The 21916-nt window shown below is 48.3% G+C and overlaps 1 protein-coding gene and 1 pseudogene across 6 annotated transcripts in view; both read right to left on the bottom strand.

Moving 5' to 3' along the window:
- Pacs2 (phosphofurin acidic cluster sorting protein 2) overlaps positions 1-15722 on the bottom strand; it is a 97094-nt gene extending 81372 nt beyond the window's left edge. For all 6 annotated transcript variants that reach the window (XM_045153982.1, XM_045153983.1, XM_045153984.1 and 3 more), the window contains exon 1: positions 15598-15722. In XM_045153982.1, the coding sequence (XP_045009917.1) occupies positions 15598-15716 (119 nt within the window). In that variant the 5' untranslated portion in view covers positions 15717-15722. The remainder of the gene's footprint in view (positions 1-15597) is intronic.
- Positions 15723-21657: 5935 nt separating this feature from the next.
- On the bottom strand, positions 21658-21801 carry LOC123462645 (annotated as a pseudogene).
- Positions 21802-21916: the final 115 nt, after the last annotated feature.

The following is a 21916-nucleotide window of genomic DNA, read 5'->3' as shown; positions in this document are numbered from 1 at the left end:
ACCCAGGCCAGTCCAAGTCCACCATGGCCCCTCCCCCAGTGTGTACACTTCTCCCTGCCCCAACAGACAGCCTTGGATCCAGCCAACTATGAGCTCAAGATCCTGCCCATGCCCCTGCCCCTCAATCACAGATGACTAAGCAGAAAAAGTGGCAAGAGGGCTAATGCTCCTACCCAAGAACCTATCCTCTGCCTCTGATGAAGGCCTGCAAAATCAGCGCTGGTGGAAGAACCACGTGAGGAAGCTAATTCCCTCACCACTCCCACCTGCCCCTACCATACCCATGATTTACCTCTAAGCCAGTATAGACTTCCAGCTCTGAGCCCAGGCCTGAGGGAACAGTCTCTGGACAGTGCTAACATGCCTAGCCTGGCCCTATCATAGTCGCTGTTTCTGAGGACAGCACCCTGAAAGCTGTGTGGCCTCAGGTTCAGCTCCCCAAGCCCTTCTGCTATCCCCAGACTTACCCTAAAGCCCCCTCTCTCTACTGTTTTTCACATCAAAGCAAACAGTACCCACCAACAAGTTGCCTGTCTTTCCCATGCTGGATCTGATCAGCTCTATGTTTGTAAACACATGCCACTCTTGGCTCCACTTCCTGCCAAGGCTGGAGGACATGTGGTTAGGGTGTAAGGATTTCTAAGTTACTCTCCAGTCAACTTTCTAAAGTACAATAACCCTTAAGTCATGCTTGCACCAAATGGGACATTTGGTGGTTAAACCAGAAGTCTGAAGTCACTGAAAGAATAACAGACCCACCATGCAGGGCAAGTGCAGAAGCCTTAGGGCAGCAGGTGGACAGTGACAATGTCCTAAGTGACCAGGGGCGACATCCTAGCTGCAAGGTCAATGCAGAGAACATGGCAGTTCACCTGGGTACTTAGGTCATGGGAGCCTTTAGACTAGGGCAGATCACAATCAAAATTTCTGCCCTTCATGGCCAAGGACACATCCCAGTTTTGAGGTGGAAGGAGTCCTAAAGACATCCAGAGGGCATTCAGTACATGTATTCTTTGTTTTGGGGATTTTTGTTTGTTTGTTTGGTTGGTTGGTTTGGTTTTTTGAGGTAGAGGGTTCTCACTCTAGCCCAGGCTGACCTGGAATTCACTATGTAGTCTCAGGGTGGCCTGGAACTCACAGTGATCCTCCTACCTCTGCCTCCCGAGTGCTGGGATGAAAGGTGTGTACCACCATGCTCAGTGTGTATATTCTTGATTGAGGAATCCCTGAATATAGAAGGACACTCACTCCTTTGTGGGTACCATTGTAAAACATCTATACAAGGCTCCACCAGTCACTATGCAAAGCCAGTGACCACTCAGCTTCTCAGCACTCAATAAAGACACAGAGGGAGCCCCTCAGTAGAGACAAGCCATGAGAGCCACCCTGGCTAATAGATAAATTCCACCACCCATATCCAAACCAGGGTATAAGCATTGGTTTCAGTGAAGCCAAACAGGCCTGTTCTTCCCATGTGGAGATACAGGCACAGAGGCCTCATTCATGCTGCAGCACCTGAGCATGGGATACAAACCGCAGCTGACCTCACCAGCAAGTCCCAACTGGGTGAGATACAGTTAAAGACTAGGACTGGTGTGCCTCTTGTAATGACAGGTGAAGAACTGGTATGGAAAGTGAAGCTTCAAACTAATTAGGATTGAACCTAATTTTTTAGCATTAAAGGCCGGGCATAGTGACACACACCTCAGGAGGCAGAGGTAGGAGGATCGCCATGAGTTCGAGGCCACACTGAGAGTACATAGTGAATTCCAGGTCAGCCTGAGCTAGAATGAAACCCTACCTCAGGAAAAAGAAAAAAAAAAACAAAAAACAAAAAAAACAAAAACAGTTGTTGGGCTGGAGATATGGCTGAGCAATTAAGGCACTTGCCTGCAAAGCCTAATGACTCAGGTTCAATTCCCCAGTACCCACATAAGACAGATGCACAAGGTGGCACATGCATCTGGAGTTCATTTGCACTGGCTAGAGGCCCTGGTGCAACCATTCTCTGTGTCTCCCCCCCCCCCTTTTTCTCTCTCTCTTTTCCCAAGGTAGGGTCTTGCTCTAGTCCATGCTGACCTGGAATTCATGATATACTCTCAGGATGGCCTTGAACTCATGGTGATCTGCCCCTGGCATGTCCATTCATTTTCATTCTCTCCCTCCCCCCTCTCTCTCTCTCTCTCTCTCTCTCTCAAATGAATGAATGAATGAATGAAAGGACAAAAAAAAAGTGAGGCTCCTGTGAATAAAGCAAAGAGGCAACCTACAGAATGGGAAAAAATCTTTGCCGGCTGTACATCTGATAGAGGATTAATATCTAGGATACGCAAAGAACTCAAAGAATTAAATAAGAAATCAAACAAGCCAATTAAAAATGGGCTATGGAACTAAATAGAGAGTTCTCAAAAGAAGAAATACAAATGGCATATAAGTATCTAAAAAAATGTTCTACATCCCTAGTCTTCAGGGAAATGCAGATTAAAACTACATTGAGATTCCATCTCACTCCTATCAGATTGGCTACCATCCTGAAAACAAATGACCATAAATGCTGGCAAGGATGTGGTAAAAGGGGAATCCTTCTACACTGTTGGTGGGAATGCAATCTGGTCCAGCCATTGTGGAAATCAGTGTGGAGGTTCATAAGACAGCTAAAAATCGATCTACCATATGACTCAGCTATAGCAGTCCTAGGCATATATCCTAAGGACTCATCTCATTTCCTTAGAAGTACATGCTCTACCATGTTTATTGCTGCTCAATTCACAATAGCTGGGAAATGGAACCAGCCTAGATGTCCCTCAACTGATGAATGGATAATCAAGATACGACACATTTATACAATGGAGTTCTACTCAGCAGTAAAGAAAAATGAAGGTATGAAATTTGCAGGAAAATGGATGGATCTGGAAAGGATTATACTAACCCAGGCCCAGAAAGCCAAGTGTCGCATGTTCTCTCTCATATGTGGATTGTAGCTACAGATGATTGGGCTTCTGTGTGAGAAGGAAAAAGCTCAGTAGCAGAGGCCAGTAAGTTAAAAAGGAGATATAAAAGGAAGAGAAAGGAAGGGAGGAGGGTACTTAATAGGTTGGTATTATATGTATGTAAGTAGAAGAATAGATTAATGGGGTGAAAAGGCCCAAAGTGAGGTCAGGGGAAGAGATTGAGTAAAGGAAAGGTGGAGGGAGGGCTAATCAAAATCTAAGAGGATGCAAATAAATCATATGGAATCTTCCAGTTTCGAACAATGGAATACTCAGGAGCCATAGATCGTTGTCAGAAAGTTTCCAGTGCCAGGGATGTGATACCTCCAGTGAGTTGTTGACCAGGGAGGTCTCTGATGCCCCGAAAACATTATAGGCCATTGCCAAGGCCCTTGGTTTCCCACCAGGAATAGATGGTAAGACCATATTGCTGAAGACTCCACATACTTGGGCTGCAAGGCCACTGAGAAATCCTGCTGGAACTGAGCTGATAACCTCCTCCATGTTGACCAGCAGACAGAAAGCTGGAAGAAGCCATTCTACATTTAGTTCAATGGGAGAAAGAGATACCACCAGTGAAGATACTCAACAGCGGACACTGCAAGCCTTATAATTGGCCAGCCAGGCAAAATGAGCTAACAGGTGCAATAGTGGCATGTCTGTCATGGTGGAAACCAACTGCCCTCCAATTGGACTGAAGGCCCGCTCCATGGGGGGGGGGGGACACACATCCTTGATACTGAAAACTTAAAACAGGGGTAGTCACGAGCCCTCGGCATGTAACATCTGCTGATGTCTGGAGAAATGTATATACTATGCTTATCAAACTGCCCAGTAAGCACTTCTCTTAATATTCATACCCTTATATTAACGCTACACTCACTTTGGGTACAGAATCTTCTCTTTTCAGATGGCAGTGACCTTGGGATGACTCAGAAGGTATCGTAGTGCTGGAAAGAAGTGACTGGAGTACTGAGTAACATCTCAATCACACCTTCCAAGGCTCAGGGTCTAATGCGGAAGAGGTGGCAGAAAGAATGTAAGAGCTGAAGGAAGGTTAGGATTCCTTACAACGTGCTCCCTCCAGACAAAAAATGGCCTGGGTATCCATGACCTCATAGTGCCTGACACTACCTACACAAGACCATCATAAGAGGAGGAAACAATCATGACATCAAAACTAAAAGAGCAACTGAATGAGATGGGGAGGGGCTATGACGGAGAGTGGAATTTCAAAGGGGTTAAGTGGGGGGTGTGAAGGTATCACCATGGAGTATTTTTTATAATCATGGAAGTTGTTAATAAAAAATTAAAAAAAAAAAAACAAGAAATTTAAAGAAAGTGAGGCTCAAATTAAACAAAAGCCTCTGGTATACATGCAGATGGCAATGGGCTCCTGGCCACTACTGTCCCAATGTGGCCCATATGGCCTTACAAAGGACTGAAATGCAAAACAGAAGGAACCAGCAGAGAGGCCGAGCCTACAGGTTAGCACAGAAACACATGTGGTATGGTCAGCATTCCTCCTGCCCTTCCCGGTGCTCACCACTCCAGAACCAAATCTGTGAGAGGGATGTGTCAGCAGACTTTACTTCTTTGGGTCTATCTATGCCTATCCAGGGGAAGGCGAGGAGGGGCAAGGAGGGGAGGCACTGGCCAGCTCCACATTTTTCTGGTGAAAACTGAAGGTGATTACTGAACTGCTTACCTTGTGTGGTGGTTTTATTCAGGTGTCCCCCCATAAACTTGTGTGTTCTGACTGCTAGGTCTCCAACTGCTGGCAATTTGGGAATTGGAGTCTCCCAGATGCAGTGTATTGTTGGGGGTGGGCTACAGGTGTTGTAGCTCCCCCTTGCCAGTGTTTGGCACACTATCCTGCTGTTGTTGTCCACCTGATGTTGGCCAAGAGGTGATGTTCACCTCTCCTCATGCCATCATTTCCCCTGCCATCATATCATGGAGCTTCCCCTTGAGTCTGTAAGCCAAAATAAACCCTTTCCTCCCACAAGCTGCTCTTGATCAGGTGTTTTCTACCAGCAACAGCAAGGCCAGCTGCAACACCTTAGCAAGGTATGTGTGGCTTCCCTGCCAATCACTACTGCAGGGAACACAGGCTGAACAGGATAGAATTGCAGATTTTGCAGAGAGAGGACAAGGAAGCTGACAGCCAGGTCCCTATACCATATGAGGCCTGTCTGAGCTCAGAATCTCCTGCTTTGGCAAGGCACACATCTGCCTGAGTTAGAAGTAAAAGGTCAAGAGGTGATGCAGAGAGGGCTATGTGGAGACCGAGACCAAATCCACACAGCCCAAGCATTCTGCCCCATGACTGAGGGTTTATTATAGGCTGTCTGCTTCCATGATGGACATGCATGCAGAAAGAGCCTGACCTGGGCAGAGCCCCTTCCTGAAAATGGAATGCTCAGTGCTGGACCACGGGGTGACACACCCTTCCTGTAGGATCTCAGCAGGTGGCTGGATGCTGCCTGTGGCCAGGAGATAGTACCCACTGCCCTAATAGAGTGGTTGGTAAAAAGCCAGCTAGGCCGGGTGTGGTGGTGCATGCCTTTAATCCCAGCACTCGAGAGGCAGAGGTAGGAGGATCGCCATGAGTTCAAGGTCACCCTGAGACTACATAGTGAATTCCAGGTCAGCCTGAGCTATAGAGTAAGACCCTACCTTGGGGGAAAAAAAAAAAAGCCAGCTAGTACAGTGAGGATGGACCACCAGGCCTGTGAACACTACAAACAGGAAGGTCAACTTTGTGGCTTCCCAGATATCCTCCAACACACCTCTGCACCTTGTGGCTATAGCCACCTCTGCTTGGAAAACATCTATAACATTGGGGGACTATGCAGGAGATCCAGGGTCTCAGCATCAGACTCCATAGGGCTAAGCAATGGTCTCACAGCCCTAAGGGGTTCCTGAGCCACCTGCCCTTCATGAGGAATGAAATTGAGGGCTGGAGAGCTGGCTCAGCAGGTAAGATGCTTGCTTGCAAAGCCCAACAGCCCAGGTTTGATCTTCCAGTACACATGTAAAGCCAGGTGCAGAAAGTACAGAAAGTAGTGCATGCATTGGAGCTTGTTTGCAGCAGCTAGAGGCCCTGGTGGACCCATGCACCCATTCTCATTCTCTTTCTCTCCCTCTGCTTGCCAATAAATAAATAAACATACAAATGAATGAATGAACTTGAGGGCATTGTCTCCCTACACAGGCTGCTTTTTTTTTTTTTTTCCTTCGAGGTAGGGTCTCACTGTAGCTCAGGCTGACCTGGAATTCACTGTGTAGTCTCAGGGTGGCCTTGATCTCTCAGTGATCCTCCTACCTCTGCCTCCCAAACGCTGGGACTGAAGGTTTGAGCCACCATACCTAGCAAGACTGTTCTTCTTGGAGGAGGCCTGAGAGTTCCAGTCCTACTACTTGGAATGCTAACCCCAGAGGTTGTGATGTCATCCTTATGGGTCTGTGTAAAGACTACCTATGCTCGACAACACATGGCACATCTGCTTCAACCCACCTCCAGAGCAGAGAACTCAGCCTTTCATGCATTCAGAATTCACACACTATTTTCAAGGCCAACTATCTCTCAGTGCCATGGGTAGCAACCCACTGCAGAAGACTAGGCAGTCACGAACCATGGCTATCTGCACACTAGCAGTAGAAATGCTGCCTGCTGTGAGCTGTCTCCTGAGCACCACTAGCACTGAAGCAGAGTGAACATGTCCCAGAAAACCACAGCCCTGAAGCCAAGGTCTAGAACAAGCAAAGCAGGGCCTGCCCACAAGTCCTGGGCCCTGCCACATACACCTCATCTTGCCTGTATATGAGCATGGTGCATATGCATGCATATGCACACACACCACCTCTATTGTTCTGGCCATGCCACCTAACACCTGGCCCCAGAAGTCCTCTGTATGACAGTGCTCTGAAGCCTGCATACACCCATCACAGCATCAAATAAGACCCCAGTTACTGTGCATGACAGCAGATCAGCTTTCTGGAACAGTCTTCCTACTCCTACCCATGCTCCATGGACACCCTGCTCTACTAACTCCTTCCTGATGCCCAAGAAGAGAGAGATGACCTTGGTTTGCAGGGGCACCTCAGCCCTACATAGTTCTTAGTCATGCAGCACTCAACAAGACCCAGCACCATAGACAGAGCAGACCACTTTTTCTGCACAAAGCCACTTTAGGAAAATGAAGGTGTCACAGCACCATGTCCCACAGGGAACACCAGCCTGCTAGGCTGCACAGCATATCCACATGATACCCCACATCAGGACAGAGAAGCAGCCAAAGGCAGTTTTCCCAGCCCCAGTCCTAAAAGCAGTGCCTGGGCAGGGTAGACAGAGCAGAAACAGCCATGCTTATCACAGCAATGAGCCTGCCCTCCTCCAAATCCCCAGGGCCCCTCTAGGCAATGGGTTCCACCATCCTTCCCCTGGGACCCTGCCAAGGAGATGCCAGAGCAGTCCGAGTCAGCCTCTGAGGCACCCCCTTTGGCAGACCTCCTCCCTCAGACTACTGTGACCCTCCCCCAGAGTCAACTCTCAAACCCTACATACATCCTCACACCCATCTTCTCCCTAAAAGCCCACCTTCAGCTAAACTTTCATCACTTCAGGACCCCAATCAGCACAGTTTGCTTTACCAAATATACACCCTCAAAACAGTGCAGATTCTTCTTTTTGTTCAGATTCTTCTGTTACTCAGCAAAATCTACTGACCAAGTAGCTACTTGGACTAGACCCTAGGCAGGGCCAGAGCTAACACTGAGCCAGACAGACAAGGTGCTGATGGAAGAAACACAGTCTCTGTCAAGGAGGCATAAGACATGCTCTAAAGAACTGTCCCATCATGTGAGCACAACAAGCTAAAGAGGAACACAGCCTACTCTCTGCCAAGCCTTATGGGATGTCCAGTGAGAAGGGCTCACATGTCTACCAAAAGCTGCAAAGGTAAGCAGAGAGAACAGGATAAAGGCAACAACTGAAGAGAAAGGGGCTGAGAGAGCCTCCAAGAAGTAGTGAAAACCACCAATCCACAAAGTCCAACAACCCCAACTGGGGCCAAAACAAAAGATCTGCCTGGACACAAAATCAGGCAAGCAGTTCCAATAAGGAAGTGACCACAAAGCCACCTCAGCAGACATCTTTCCAGTGAGTCAAGCAAGACAAGATGCTTGCTGACTCCCACATACAGCAAGACCAGAAGACAGTACATCTCCTCCATGGGGAAGATGCTGCCCCTGGGCCCGCACCATGCCCTCTGGAATGAAGGAGAAAAGAACACAACTCACTGTCAGTAGATCCTCCCCAGAGCACAGCCCAAGGATGTTCTCAGAGGCAGGGAGGAGGACTCCAGGTTTTGAGAAGTTAAAAGCAAAGTGATGAGTTTAAAGGTGCCAAGTATCAACAACTAAAGAAGGAATGGAGCACTACTAGGAGGACGGCAGAAATACACACAACAGCATATGCAAATAAGGCAGCTGGGCTAGAATACAGTGCTCTAAAGTCTGTGCTGCTCAGATGGAAAATAAACTAACTAAAATATGGCAACTATTGTGTAATTGAAGTCCCAGGACAACCAGTAAAGAAACAGGAGTGATTTAAATATTTTTTTTTTTTGAGGTAGGGTCTCGCTTTAGCCCAGGCTGACATGAAATTAACTATATAATCACAAGGTTGTTTTGAACCCACAGTAATTCACCCCAGTGCTAGGATTAAAGGTGTGTGCCACCACGCCCTGCTCTTGAAAACTTTTAAATAGGGAGTGAAGAAATGTAGTGCATGCCTTTATCCCACTGCTCAGGAGGCTGAGGTAGGAGGATTGCTGTGAGTTCGAGGCCAGCCTGGAACTAGAGAGTATAAAACAGGCATGAATTAAATATCACCAATTTTTAGGTAATGTAAATGGACTGAATGCTCCAGTTCCCGACATGGTCCTATTGGAAGAAGACAAAATCTAAACACAGACGACATGGTTGCACAAACTTTTAATCCCAAGATTTGGGAGGCTGAGGTAGGAGGACCGCCTGGAGTTCAAGGTCTGCCTGGGCTAGAATGAAACCCTATCTTTAAAAAAAAAAAAAACAGGGGCTGGAGAGATGGCTTAGCAGTTAAGCGCTTGCCTGTGTAGCCTAAGGACACTGGTTCAAGGCTCAATTCCCCAGGACCCATGTTAGCCAGATGCACAAGGGGGCGCACGCGTCTGGAGTTCATTTGCAGTGGCTGGAAGCCCTGGCATGCCCACTGTCTGTCTCTCTCTATCTGCCTCTTTCTCTCTTTCTCTGTCACTCTCAAATAAATAAAAATTTAAAAAAAAAAAAAAACAACAGAGCAGGACATGGTGGCGCATGTTTAATCCCAACACTTACTTGGGAGGCAGAGGTAGAAGGATCACTGAGACTACTTAGTGAATTTCAGGTCAGCCTGGGCCACCTGACCCTACTTCAAAACAAAACAAAACAAAACAAAACAAAACAAAACAAAACAAAACAAAAAAGACAGGAAGACTGAAGAGATAGCTTAGCAGTTAAGGCACTTGCCTTCAAAGCCAAAGGACCCAGGTTCATTTCCCAAGAACCCATGTACCCATGTAAGCCAGATGCACAAGGTGGTGCATGTGTCTGGAGTTCATTTGCAGTGGCTAGAGACCCCTGTGCACCTTTTCTCTATCTGTCCCTTTCTCTATCTCTGTCTCACATAAATAAATAAAATCTTTAAAAAGTGTTTGCTGCAAAGCCTGCTGGCCTGGGTTCAACTCCCCAGACCCCACATGAAGCTAGATGCAAAGTGGTATATAAGTCTGGACCAAACAGCAAGAGACCTGGTGTGCCCATGCATATACATAATACATATTTGCAAATAAATAATTTTAAAATGCATCAACTTAAAAACAAAAAGCAAAAAACCCCTGCTCATCCAGAAATGCCCAAGCTGGAAGCAGGGACATATTTGTGGCTACAGCTACTCAGAGAGCTGACTGGAGGATGGCTTGAATTTAGGGCCAGCCTGGTAAGCATATGGAAACTATCTCAAATAAACACACCCATGAAAAAAAGTAGCAAACTGCAAAGTGGGAGGAAACATTCCTAGTCCATTTATTTGAGCAGAAGTTCTCCACCTCCACTAAGTATTATCTCATCAACTCAATAAAGGAGATGGACTGTTCCCAACAAAAACCCGGAGCCATAGCAGTTAAAGCACTTGCCTGAAAAGCCAATGGATCCAGGTTTCATTCACCAGTACCCATGTAAAGCCAGATGCACAAGGCAGCACATGGGTCTGGAACTCATTTGCAGTGGCTAGAGGCCCTGGCATGCCTATTCTCTATCTGGTCCCCTCAGTCTCTAATAATAAATACATTTTTTTTAAAAAACCTGAGCCAGGCGTGGTGGTGCACATCTTTAATCCCAGCACTGGAGAGGCAGAAGTTGCCATGAGCTTGAGGCCACCCCGAGACTACATAGTGAATTCCAGGTCAGCTCTGAGCTAGAGCTAGAGCTCTGAGCACTACCTCGGAAAACAACAACAACAACAACAACAACAAAAACCCTGGAGCCAGCCTCTGCCACCAAACAAGAAAGTACTTAATGGTGGCTACTCAGGAGTCTATGAAAAAGTTGTCATACAGCTTTCAGAATGGCTGAAATGAGAACAGAAAGCCCAGAAGTACTGTGGGAGTGAAGATGGAGCTTTCTTATAAAGTCAAGAGATACACCCCTCTCTTCTGGCAGTTGCTACCAGAGTGAAAACACAGGTCCACGAAAAGCCCTGTATAACAATGGCAGCTTGGCGTGGTGGCTCACACCTTTTTAATCTCAGCACTTGGAAGGCAGAAGTAGGAGAATCACCATGAACTACATAATGAGTTCCAGGTCAGCCTGGGCTAGAGGGAGACCCTACCTTAAAAAAAAAAAAAAAAACCACAATGGCCACAACAGCCTTCAATAATTATAGCCCCAAACCAGGCATGGTGGCCTGGTGACCTTTAATCCCAGCACTCAGGAGGCAGCAGTAGGAGAATCACCATGAGTTCGAGGCCACCCTGAGACTCCATAGTGAATTCCAGGTCACCCTGGGCTAGAGTGGGACCCTACCTCAAAAAACAAAACCAACAGCAAATAATAATTACAGCCCCAGGGCTAGAGAGATGGCTTAGTGGTTAAGCGCTTGCCTGTGAAGCCTAAGGACCCTGATTCGAGGCTCGATTCCCCAGGACCTATGTAAGCCAAATGCACAAGGAGGCACATGCATCTGGAGTTTGTTTGCAGTGGCTGGAGGCCCTGGCATGCCCATTCTCCCTCCCTCTCTCTTTCACTCTGTCACTTTTAAATAAAAAATAAAAACAGCCAGGCGTGGTGGCGCACGCCTTTAATCCCAGCACTTGGGAGGCAGAGGTAGGAGGATCACAGTGAGTTCGAGGCCACCCTGAGACTCCATAGTGAATTCCAGGTCAGCCTGGGCTAGAGTGAAACCTTACCTCGAAAAACCAAAAAATAAAAAAAAATAAAAACAAAAAAAGGGGCTGGAGAGATGGCTTAGCAGTTAAGGCACCTGCCTGAGAAGCCTAAGGACCCAGGTTCGATTCTCCAGGTCCCACGTAAGCCAGATGCATATGGTGGTGTGTGCATCTGGAGTTTGTTTGCAGTGGCTAGAGGCCCTGATGTGCCCATTCATATTCTCTCTCTCTCTCTCTCTAATAAATAATAAATAAATAAATCAGAAAAAATATTTTAAAAAATATTAAATAATAATTACAGCCCCAAACTACCCAAATTGCAACAAACCCAAATGTCAAACACATGGATTCATTTTCACAAGAAAATGCAACACCTTACTTTACCAGAGCTGGGAGCCAGGAATCAGCAGAGGCAATGACAGATGTCTTGACTAAGGAGGGCCAGGAGACCCTTGGTAGGGAACATTTCAATACTTACAGCAGGGAAAAGATTATTATCCCCTACAGAAACTATTGAGACTCAAGTGTACAGGAAAAATGACCACAAAAATGAATAGGAATTTCACTGACAAGTATAAATGCCCTAGAAGAATCGTCAGAGAAATTCAAACTAAAACCCACAACACTATTTCAAACTGACCAGATTGTCAAAAATTAAAAGTCAGGGGCTGGACATTCTGCATGCAGTTCAGTGGGAGAGAGAGAAATCACCAGTGAAGATACTCAATAGTGGACTCTGCAAGCCTTATATTTGGCCAGCCAGGCCAAATGAGCCAACAGGTGCAATAGTGGCATGCCTGTCATGGTGGAAACTAATTGTCCTCTAATTGGACTGGAGGCCCACTCCATAGGAGGGAATACACTCCTGATACTGAAAACTTCAAACGGGTAGTCATGAGCCCTAGGGGTGTAACGTCTGCTGCTGTTTGGCTAAATATATATGTTAAGCTCATCAAACTGCCCAGTAAACACTTGTCTTAATGTTCGTACCCATATATTAATCCTACTCCCACCTTTGGTGGAGAACCTTCTGTTTTCAGATGGCAGTGACCTTGGGATGACTCAGAAGGCATCATGGTGCTGGAAAGAAGTGACAGGGATGCTCAGCACTGCAATATCTCTATCCCAGCTTCCAAGGCTCAGGGCCCATTGAGAAAGAGGTGGTGGAAAGAATGTAAGAGCCAAAGGAAGGGTAGAACTCCTTATAACGTACTCCTCCAGACACAAAATGGCCTGGATATCCATGACCTCACAGTGCCTGACACTACCTACATAAGACCCTCATAATAGGAGGAAAAGAGTATGACATCAAAATAAAAGAGACTGATTGAGAGGGGGAGGGGTATGATAGAGAATGGAGTTTCAAAGGGGAAAGTGGGGGGAGGGAGGACATTACCATAGGATATTGTCTACAATCATGGAAGTTGTTAATGAAAATAAATAAATTATTCTAAGCCGGGCATGGTGGCGCACGCCTTTAATCCCAGCACTTGGGAAGCAGAGGTAGGAGGATTGCTGTGAGTTCAAGGCCACCCTGAGACTCCATAGTGAATTCCAGGTCAGCCTGGGCTAGAGTGAGATCCTATCTTGAAAAACCAAAAAATAAAATAAAATAAAAATAAATAAATAAATAAATTATTTTAAAAAGTCAGGGGCTGGAGAGATAGCTTAGTGGTTAAGGTGTTTGCCTGTGAAGCCTAAGGACCTAGGTTCGATTCTCCAGGTCCCACTAAGCCAGATGAGTCTGGAGTTCGTTGACAGTGGCTAGAAGTCCCGGTGTGCCCACTGTCTCTCCCTCTCTCTAATAACCGAATAAATAAAAATAAATCAGAAAATAATTAAAAAATTAAAAGTCAGACTTGAGCTGGAGAGGTGGCTTAGCAGTTAAAGTACTTGCCTGCAAAGCCTACAGACCCCAGTTCCATTCCTCAGTACCCACATTAAGCCAGATGCACAAGGTGGTGCATGAACTGAATTACAGAGGCTAAAGGCCCTAGTGCACCCATTCACTCTGTCAAATAAATAAATACTTTTTGTGGTTGTTGTTCTTTTTGTTTTTTGAGGTAGGGCCTCACTCTAGCCCAGGCGGACCTGGAATTCACTATGTAGTCTCAGCATGACCTTGAACTCATGGCAATCCTCTACCTCTGCCTCCCCAGTGCTGAGATTAAAGGCATGCGCCACCACACCCGGCTAAATAATTTTTTTTTTAAGTCAGGCTTAAGGTGGCCAGAATTAGGGTAATGAGGATTTTCGTGCCACTGCAGGGGCCTGGAGTTGGCACAACTGCTCTGAGTAAGTCAGAGCAGTAGCACTGAGTGCACATGCCCACACCCTCAAATCCTCCCACTGGGAGAAACATGCTCAAAGCATGCTGTCCACAGGGAAAGGCATGAGCACAGAAGGCAGGTATGAGAACCTCTACAGTGACAGGCCTATAATTAAGCAAAACCAGGAAACAAGCTAAATGTCCTTGGCAGAAGTAGGGACATGGTACCATCATTCCAGGGAATGGTATGTAGCAGTGAACATGCCAACAGAATCCAACATAGACGTGGCTCATAAAGCTAAAGACTAGGCCAAAATGAGCCCCTTCCTCCCACATCAGTTAAAGGCAGGCCTGCTGCTCATCCCGGGTGCCCCATCCTGCCTTACCTGAAAGCCTGTCCTAACCAGCCTTCCCTGTAGAAAGTGGACCTTAGAGGACCTCAAACAAGCCCAGAGCCCACGTAGTGAGACAAGCCTGTAATCCTTTACACACAGGAGGCAGAGAATGGAGAGAGTTCAAGAACACCCTGGGATATATAACAAATTCAAAGCCATCCAGAAGAATCAAGAAGACCCTATCCCGAAAATACAGCCCAGCTCCACTGGAGGGCCTGTGACCCGCCTGGTCTCCCACCTCTCTGCGGTTAAAGGTTTCAGTCCTAGCTGGGTTTGGGGACATGCCTGTAGTGTCCAGATACAATGGAGGCTGGGATGGAGGGGTTGCCTGAGCCTAGGTGTACAGAAGCAGTCTGGGCAACAATGTGAGACCTCCAGAAAAAGAAAAGGGGGTCCTTAGTTCTCATTTGGGAAGCACAGAAGTGCTGAAGGGACAAGGCAAAGGCAAGTGTGCAATGTGGAGTGGGAAGCTCAACAGAGCAGACGAATGGGCTCCAGAAAAGCTGGAAATCAGCAAGACTTAAGAGAGGGTCCAGCACGGCTCCTGGTGCAGGAGGCTTTGAGTCAAATACTGGCCCTCAGGTCTCACAGATTCGAGTCCTCCGCCCCACAGCTGTCCTGTTCAGCATCCGTCCTTTTCCTTTGTACAGGGCATTGGCAAGACAAGACTCTGAGTCTTGTCATGCACTCAGAAAGGGCAAAACCACTGTCCAAAGCACTCTGCACTCCAACACCTGATAAAAGAGTGCTACAGAGAACCGCCAGCTGACCCATTTGGAGCTCGCAGGAGTCCTCTACTCAGACACCGTCTGGGTAGGGGTGGGAGTGCGTATTGCCAGCCAGGGTCCTGTACCTGGAAAGCCTTTCAAAGGCCCCGGCTGAGAAGCCCGCTCTCTCTGCTTGCAGCTCTCTCAGCCAGGTACCTAGTGCGTCCCCACGCTCAGAGCTAGGCTCCTGAGCAGGATGTAAGTCAAAAAGCCATCACAAAAGTTTCAAGCAGAACGGGTGGGTTGCAAGTCCACCCCGACATGATGGCCACAGCGCTGGCCCGGTAGGTACACCCTGTCTAGCTCTTTCCAATGCGCTACGGCACTGGTTATCTACCGAGGGGAGGGCCATCAGGTTTTTGCAACCACACAATGAACAGCTTCGAGCAGGAAGCCGTGCAGACTCTGAAGCCGGCTCCCAAGGGCCGGGCACAGCGCCAACAGGTGATGAGAGGGCCGCAAGTTGGCGCGTCCTGAGCGCCCGAGGTCCAGGCCTCTGGGGTCTGATAGGGCGGCAAGGCACGGAGAAGCACCCTCCCGGAAGGCCCGCCTGCCGGCCGGCCAGCCTCTCCCGGGCAGGCAGGTGTCAAGGTGCAAGCAGTAGGCAAGCCGCAGGCCGGCCCCGCCCAGAGGACCCGCTCTCCGCCTGGCGCGCGCTCGCTCGGGGCCGCGGGGCGCGCGCGGACACGACGCGGCGCGGGGACGTACCTGGGAACACAGCTTGGGCTGGAGCCGTCCACCTCCCAGGTGGCGAACAGGTTCATGGGCACCGGGGTATTGAGTGCGCTGGGCGCGCCGGGCAGGCCGAGGCGGCCCCGCTCGGCCATGGCGCCGGCCCCGCAGTCCCTCGGCCGCCAGAGGGCTGCGCCGGGGCCGCGGGCGCGCGGCGGGCGGGCGGGCGGGCCGGGCGCGCAGAGGGCGTAGGCACGGTCACATGGTGCCGGCGGCCCGGCGGGCGTCGGACAGGCCCGCGAGCAGCGTCTGGGCTGCGCCCTCGCCCCGCCCCTCTGCCTTGTGGCGCCGCGGATTGGTCAGCATGGCCAGCCTCGCGCCGCGCACCCAATCACCGCCCTCCGGAAGTGAGATGCGCGCAACCCGGGGCGTCTCCGCTGCTGGAACGCGCCGCCGCGCGCCTGCGCACAGACTCCGCCCGGCGCGCCCGCCCCTCCCCTCAGGGACTGCAGGGAGAACCGCTAGAACGACCGGGTCCAGAAGCCCTCAGCCTCCTTACCCGGCCCCCTGTGGCAGCCAGCATCCCGGGCGCCCACTGAGAATGCTTGTTCCTGTGCTCCCCACACCGTATCTCTGGCCTGGAGTATCCCCGCGTCTCTGTCGCGGTGTGTCCCTACACAGCCGCTCCTCGCCAACCGCCCCCCCCCCCCCGGCCCTGGGCCCCTTGGGGTTGCCGAGAGCCCCACCCACCCGTGTCCCTTGTCAGGAGGTCGTAGGCCTGTGGTGAGGCCTGCTCAGCCACCAGTTGCCCCTGCATTCACGTCTTGCCCAGCCTTCAGGAGCGTTTTTCTGAGTTTTTGTCAAGATCAGTACAAATGTTTGGGGCAGGGTCGCTCTTGCCTTGGGTTGACTGAACTGACGAGCCAGGCCAATAGGAGGCAACGACCATAACCCACTAGTCCAGCATGCTGGGGAACTCAAACCAAGGGAAAAATGTCTAGAGGAGACAGCTGCCACTCCCCTGGCATTTTGACTTATCTCTGGTCTAAGTCAACAGATTTGGGAAAAGGTTTTCTGGCATGCCTTGTTTCTTTGTATCCACAACTCTACACAATAGCCTTTTTCCCCATGGGTAGCTTCACAGAAGCCATTGCAGCCTAAGACAGTCTTCTTTGACTTGGCTGACTCCTTGGCCTTGAGATTTGCCCTGGAAACTCGGGTTACTGTTTCTCCCCCTCCCCAGGGAAGGATCTTCCTCCACTGTTACTCCCCCAGTATCCTCCAGCTGTAACTCCAGGATTGGAGCTACAAACAGCTGCAATTGCCTAAAGCCGGGTCCCACTTTGGAGAGAACAAGGGAACCTGTGTTTTCTACATGTTCCCCACTCCTTTGGTGGTTAAACAAAGTCACGAGGGTCTGTCTCTATGATGGCCAGCTGACTCGGTATTGTCTAACAGTGCAGCTCTGCTGGAGCCAGCAGTGAGATGTGTACCTAGGAGACAGGGGTCTGTGTTCAGAGTGTAGCAGCCCTGGTGAGTACGGTCATCCACTGACCTCAGCACTTGGCATACAGTGCTAGGGGCAGGCTAGGGGCCACATTGCAGGCTGATGAATGGCCCGCCTGATACTTCGTGTCTGTGTGCACCAGGCAGGCGGTGCAACTGGGGACAAGGGAGGAAATGTGAGTGACAAGCCAAGCACACTGGGGCTTGCCACCAGTGGTCTTGGTTGAGCTGTGCCACCTTGTACCAGACAGCAATGTGTCTACTCCATTAATATAACCTCTTTACCCTTCCCCATTTTAAAGAGGAGAAAATTGAGGCATATGAGATTATAGATCTTCTAAGGGGATGAGTCAGGGCATAAAGATGTGATGAGCGTAAGGCAGGTGTGCAAGCATGGTGGGGCCCATGCCTGAAGGATCTTTGGACATGTCCAAGGTACAGGGTCCACAGATCCCCTAGGCCTCTCAACAAGGTAGGACTGCAGCAGACTCAAGTGCATTCACTGAGAGAATACTGGTGTGTACAGAGCCTTCTGTTGTCCCTGGCCCTTCTGTGGGAAGGCCTGTATCACTCTGCAATTACCTTTGGGCTCTAGTCCATCAAGTAAGTGGCCAGGGCCCTGAGGAGCCCATGGCTTGGCAGCTGCTTTGGCTCAGATACAGCCTTGTATGGACAAGTCCCTGTCAGTCCTGCTATGACAGGAGCACAGCTGCAAGCTCTTGGCTGTGGCCTTGTGAAGCTGAGCCAACATCATTCAGAGATGGAAATGTCACACACATAAGGTAGAATAATCACATGAAGTACAGTACATGCAGGTCTACTTCAGGAAAAGAAATGCTGTAACCAGGAACCTGGTAACCTCTGGAAGTTAAGTAAGCATGGAGGGAGAGGCTGTGGGACTGATTGTAGCACACCCACTCTGAGCTTACAAGTGTTGCAGGTATGGTCCACAGGAATGGAACAGGTATGTAGACATTTAGAACAAGAGCTGCCTGTGCTGGAGAACTGTGATTGGGGCTCTGGCAAGTAGGAAATTCACAAGCAACTGTTGTATCTATCCATCCCCTAGTTTATGTCTAACTGTTCTATTCAGGCAAAAGCCTGAGCTTCATGAGTCAAGATGGTATCTAAGGTCTTCCTTGTAGATGTTCTGCTAGGTGGCCCTCATGAACCAGGCCCTAATCCTCTAATGCTGAGTACTATAAAAATGAGAAATGGCTTAGTGGTTAAGGCGCTTGCCTGTGAATCCTAAGAACTCATGCTCTAATCTCCAGGTCCCATGTAAACCAGACACGTAGTGATGCAAATGTGCAATGTTGCACATGCGCACAAGGGGTCATGTGTCTGGAGTTCATTTGCAGCATCTGAAGGCCCTGGCACACTCTCAATCTCTCTCAAATTAAAAAAAAAAAGTGAAATGAGGGATAGAGAGATGGCTTAGTGGTTAAGGAGCTTGCCTGCAAAGCCAAAGGACCTGGGTTTGATTCCCCAGTAACCACATTAAGCCAGATGCACAAAGTGGCGCATGCATCTGGAGTTTATTTGCAGTGGTTGGAAGCCCTGATACGCCCATTCTCTCTCTGTCTCTCTGTCTCTCTGTCTCTCTCTCTCTCACTTACTCACTCTGCCTCTTTTCCTCTCTCAAATAAGGGGGGGGAGAGAGAAATTCTGCCAGGTATGGTGGCACACACCTTAAATCCCACCACTCTGGAGGCAGAGGTAGGTGGATTGTTATGAGTTTGAGGCCACCCTGAGACTATGTAGTGAATTCCAGGTCAGCCTGGGCTAGAGTGAGACCTTATCTCAAAAAAGCATAAAAAGGGGCTAGAGAGATGGCTTAGAAGTTAAGGCATTTGCCCGAGAAGCCAGAGGACTCAGGTTCAATTCTCCAAGAACCACGTAAACCAGATGCACAAGTTGGCACATGCATCTGGAGTTTTTGTACAGCAGTTGAAGACCCTGACGCACCCATTCTTTTTCAAATAAATAAAATAAACATTAAAACTATTTTAGGGGCTGGAGAGATTGCTTAGTGGTTAAGGCATTTGCCTGCAAAGCCAAAATCTCCAGGTTCGACTCTCCAAGACCCACATAAGCCAGATGCACAAGGGGGCCATGCATCTGGAGTTCATCTGCAGTGGCTGGAGGCCCTGGTGCATGCATTCTGTCCCTGTCCCCCCCACACACCTCTTTCTCTCAAATAAATGAAATATATCTTAAAAAATATTTTAGGGCAATAAAAAAAGAGGGCTGGAGAGATGGTTTAATGGTAAAGACACTTACCTGAAAAGCCTAAGGACCCAGGTTCAATTCTCCAGGTCCCACATAAGCTAGATGCACATGGTGTTGCATGCATCTGGAGTTCGTTTGCAGTGGCTGGAGGCCCTGGTGTGCCCATTCTCATTTTTTCTCTCTCTCTCTGTCCCTCTCTCTGTCTCTAGTAAATAAATAAATAATCAGAAAAAAAATTTTAAGGAAAAGAAAACGTCTCCAGTGATCTCACAGACTTGCAGGTGGGAAGGTCCAAACATTTGCTTATTCACTTATTTATAAATAATTATGACTTGGGTGTGATGATGAATGCCTATAACCCCAGCACCAAGGAGGCAGAGACAGAAGGATAGCTCGAAATTCAAGGCCAGCCTGGTCTGCATAGTAAGTTTGAGGTTAGCCAGGGATATACAGCAAAGCCTTATCTCAAAAACACAAAATAAACAAGGAGCTGGAGAGATGGTCCAGTGGATAAAACACTGGCTGCACAAGCATTAGTACCTGAGCTCAGCTCCCCAGCACCCATGTGAAGCCAGATGCTGTAGCACGACATCTGTAATCCCAATATGCTTAGGGTGAGCAGGGAGGTAGAGACAGATTTACAGGCCAATTAGCTTGACATACAAACACAGGGGTAAACAGTGAACAACTAAGTGGGAAACCTTGTTTCAAGCAAGGTGAAAAGTGAGGACCCACATTCAAAGTTGTCCCTGATCTTTTCATGAATGCTATGACCTGCACCCAAAATCACACACACACACACACACACACACACACACACACACCAACAACAACAACAACAACCACCAAAATAAGTGATTATCAAGCCAGTGTCAAACCCTGGGGATACAGGAAAGAGACAACCAGAGGCAGTGCTTTTCCTGGAGGTCTGGACATTCTCCTGGAGATAGGATACCCAGTATGCTTTCTGACACTGTGCAGGAAGGCAGAGGGTGAGAAGCAAATGAAGTTTGATGAAGACTGAGGGAAAGACATAGTCATTCATATAGCAGGGCAGGGCTGGCTTTGGATGGGTGGAGTGCCTCTGAAGATTTGTATCAGGCATGTCTTTACCCTGACAGTCCATAGGCCACAACATGAGCCCAGAGCAGCTGCAAGCCAGGAAGACACATGTTCCAAAGCTTTCTATGAGAAAGGCCCTAGGTGGAGACAACAATTAGGCAGTTCACAAGAGAAAAAGCTCTTAAAATAGTTATTTCATGGCATGAATATGACAAATTCTCCCAGCTTGTGGCCTCTCTTTATTTTTCTCATGTAATTTAATAACTTTTCAAGCTTCATTAATCTTAGACCAAGTTACAGTTAAATTTTAATTTAAAGGGCTGGAGAGATATCTTAGTGCTTAAGGTGCTTACCTGCAAAGCCTAAGGACCCAAGATCAATTCCCCAGCACCCATGTAAGCCAGATGCACATGGTGGCACATGCATCTGAAGTTTGTTTGCAGTGGCTAGAGGCCTGGAACACACATTCTCTCTCTCTCTAATAAATAAAAATATATATATTTAAGTCGGGTGTGGTGGCGCACGCCTTTAATCCCAGTACTCAAGAGGCAGAGGTAGGAGGATCGCTGTGAGTTTGAGGCCACCCTGAGACTCCATAGTGAATTCCAGGTCGACCTAGGCTAGAGTGAAACCCTACCTCGAAAAACCAATACATACATACATACATACATACATACATACATACATATGACATACTTATATTTATATTTTTTTGAGTCAGATATGCTGGTGCACGCCTTTAATCCCAGCATTCAGGAGGCAGAGGTAGGAGAATCTCCATCAGTTCGAGGCCACCTTAAGACTACTTAGTGAATTCCAGGTCAGCCTGGGCTAGAGTGAAACCCTACCTTGAAAAAAAAGTTTTGGGCTGGAGAGATGGCGTAGCGGTTAAGCGCTTGCCTGTGAAGCCTAAGGTTCGAGGCTCGGTTCCCCAGGTCCCACGTTAGCCAGATGCACAAGGGGGCGCACGCGTCTGGAGTTCGTTTGCAGAGGCCGGAAGCCCTGGCACGCCCATTCTCTCTCTCCCTCTACCTGTCTTTCTCTCTGTGTCTGTTGCTCTCAAATAAATAAATAAATAAAAATTTAAAAAAAATGTTTATAAGAAAAAAAAGTTTTTAAAGTCTTATAAAAATATCTTTTCCTTTTTCGTTTTTCAAGGTAGGGTCTCACTCTAGCCCAGACTGACCTGAAATTCACTCTATAGTCTCAGGGTGGCCTCAAACTCATGACAATCCTCCTACTTCTGCCTCCTGAGTGCTGGGATTAAAGGAATGTGCCACTACACCTCACCTGGCATATTGTAGTCAATTTAAGGGACCATAATGGCATCAGTTGTCCTTTAAGGCTTGTAAAATGGTATCACTATTGCCAGCTGCTTAGAAACTACTTCTAAATTTCTGCAGAAACACATTCAGATAAGGAGATTAATTGGCTTGGCTTCATTCCCCCCCCCCCCTCCACCCAACCCTCCGGAGGTAGACTCAAGCCCAGGCTGATCTGGAGTTCACTGTGTAATCTCAGAGTGCCTTTTTTTTTTTCCCTCAATGCTGGGAAT

This window comes from Jaculus jaculus, chromosome 7, assembly GCF_020740685.1.
Source record: "Jaculus jaculus isolate mJacJac1 chromosome 7, mJacJac1.mat.Y.cur, whole genome shotgun sequence".
Classification (NCBI taxonomy): Eukaryota; Metazoa; Chordata; class Mammalia; order Rodentia; family Dipodidae; genus Jaculus; species Jaculus jaculus.
The sequence above is the reverse complement of the archived record's forward strand: the minus strand, read 5'-3'. Positions and strand labels throughout refer to the sequence as shown.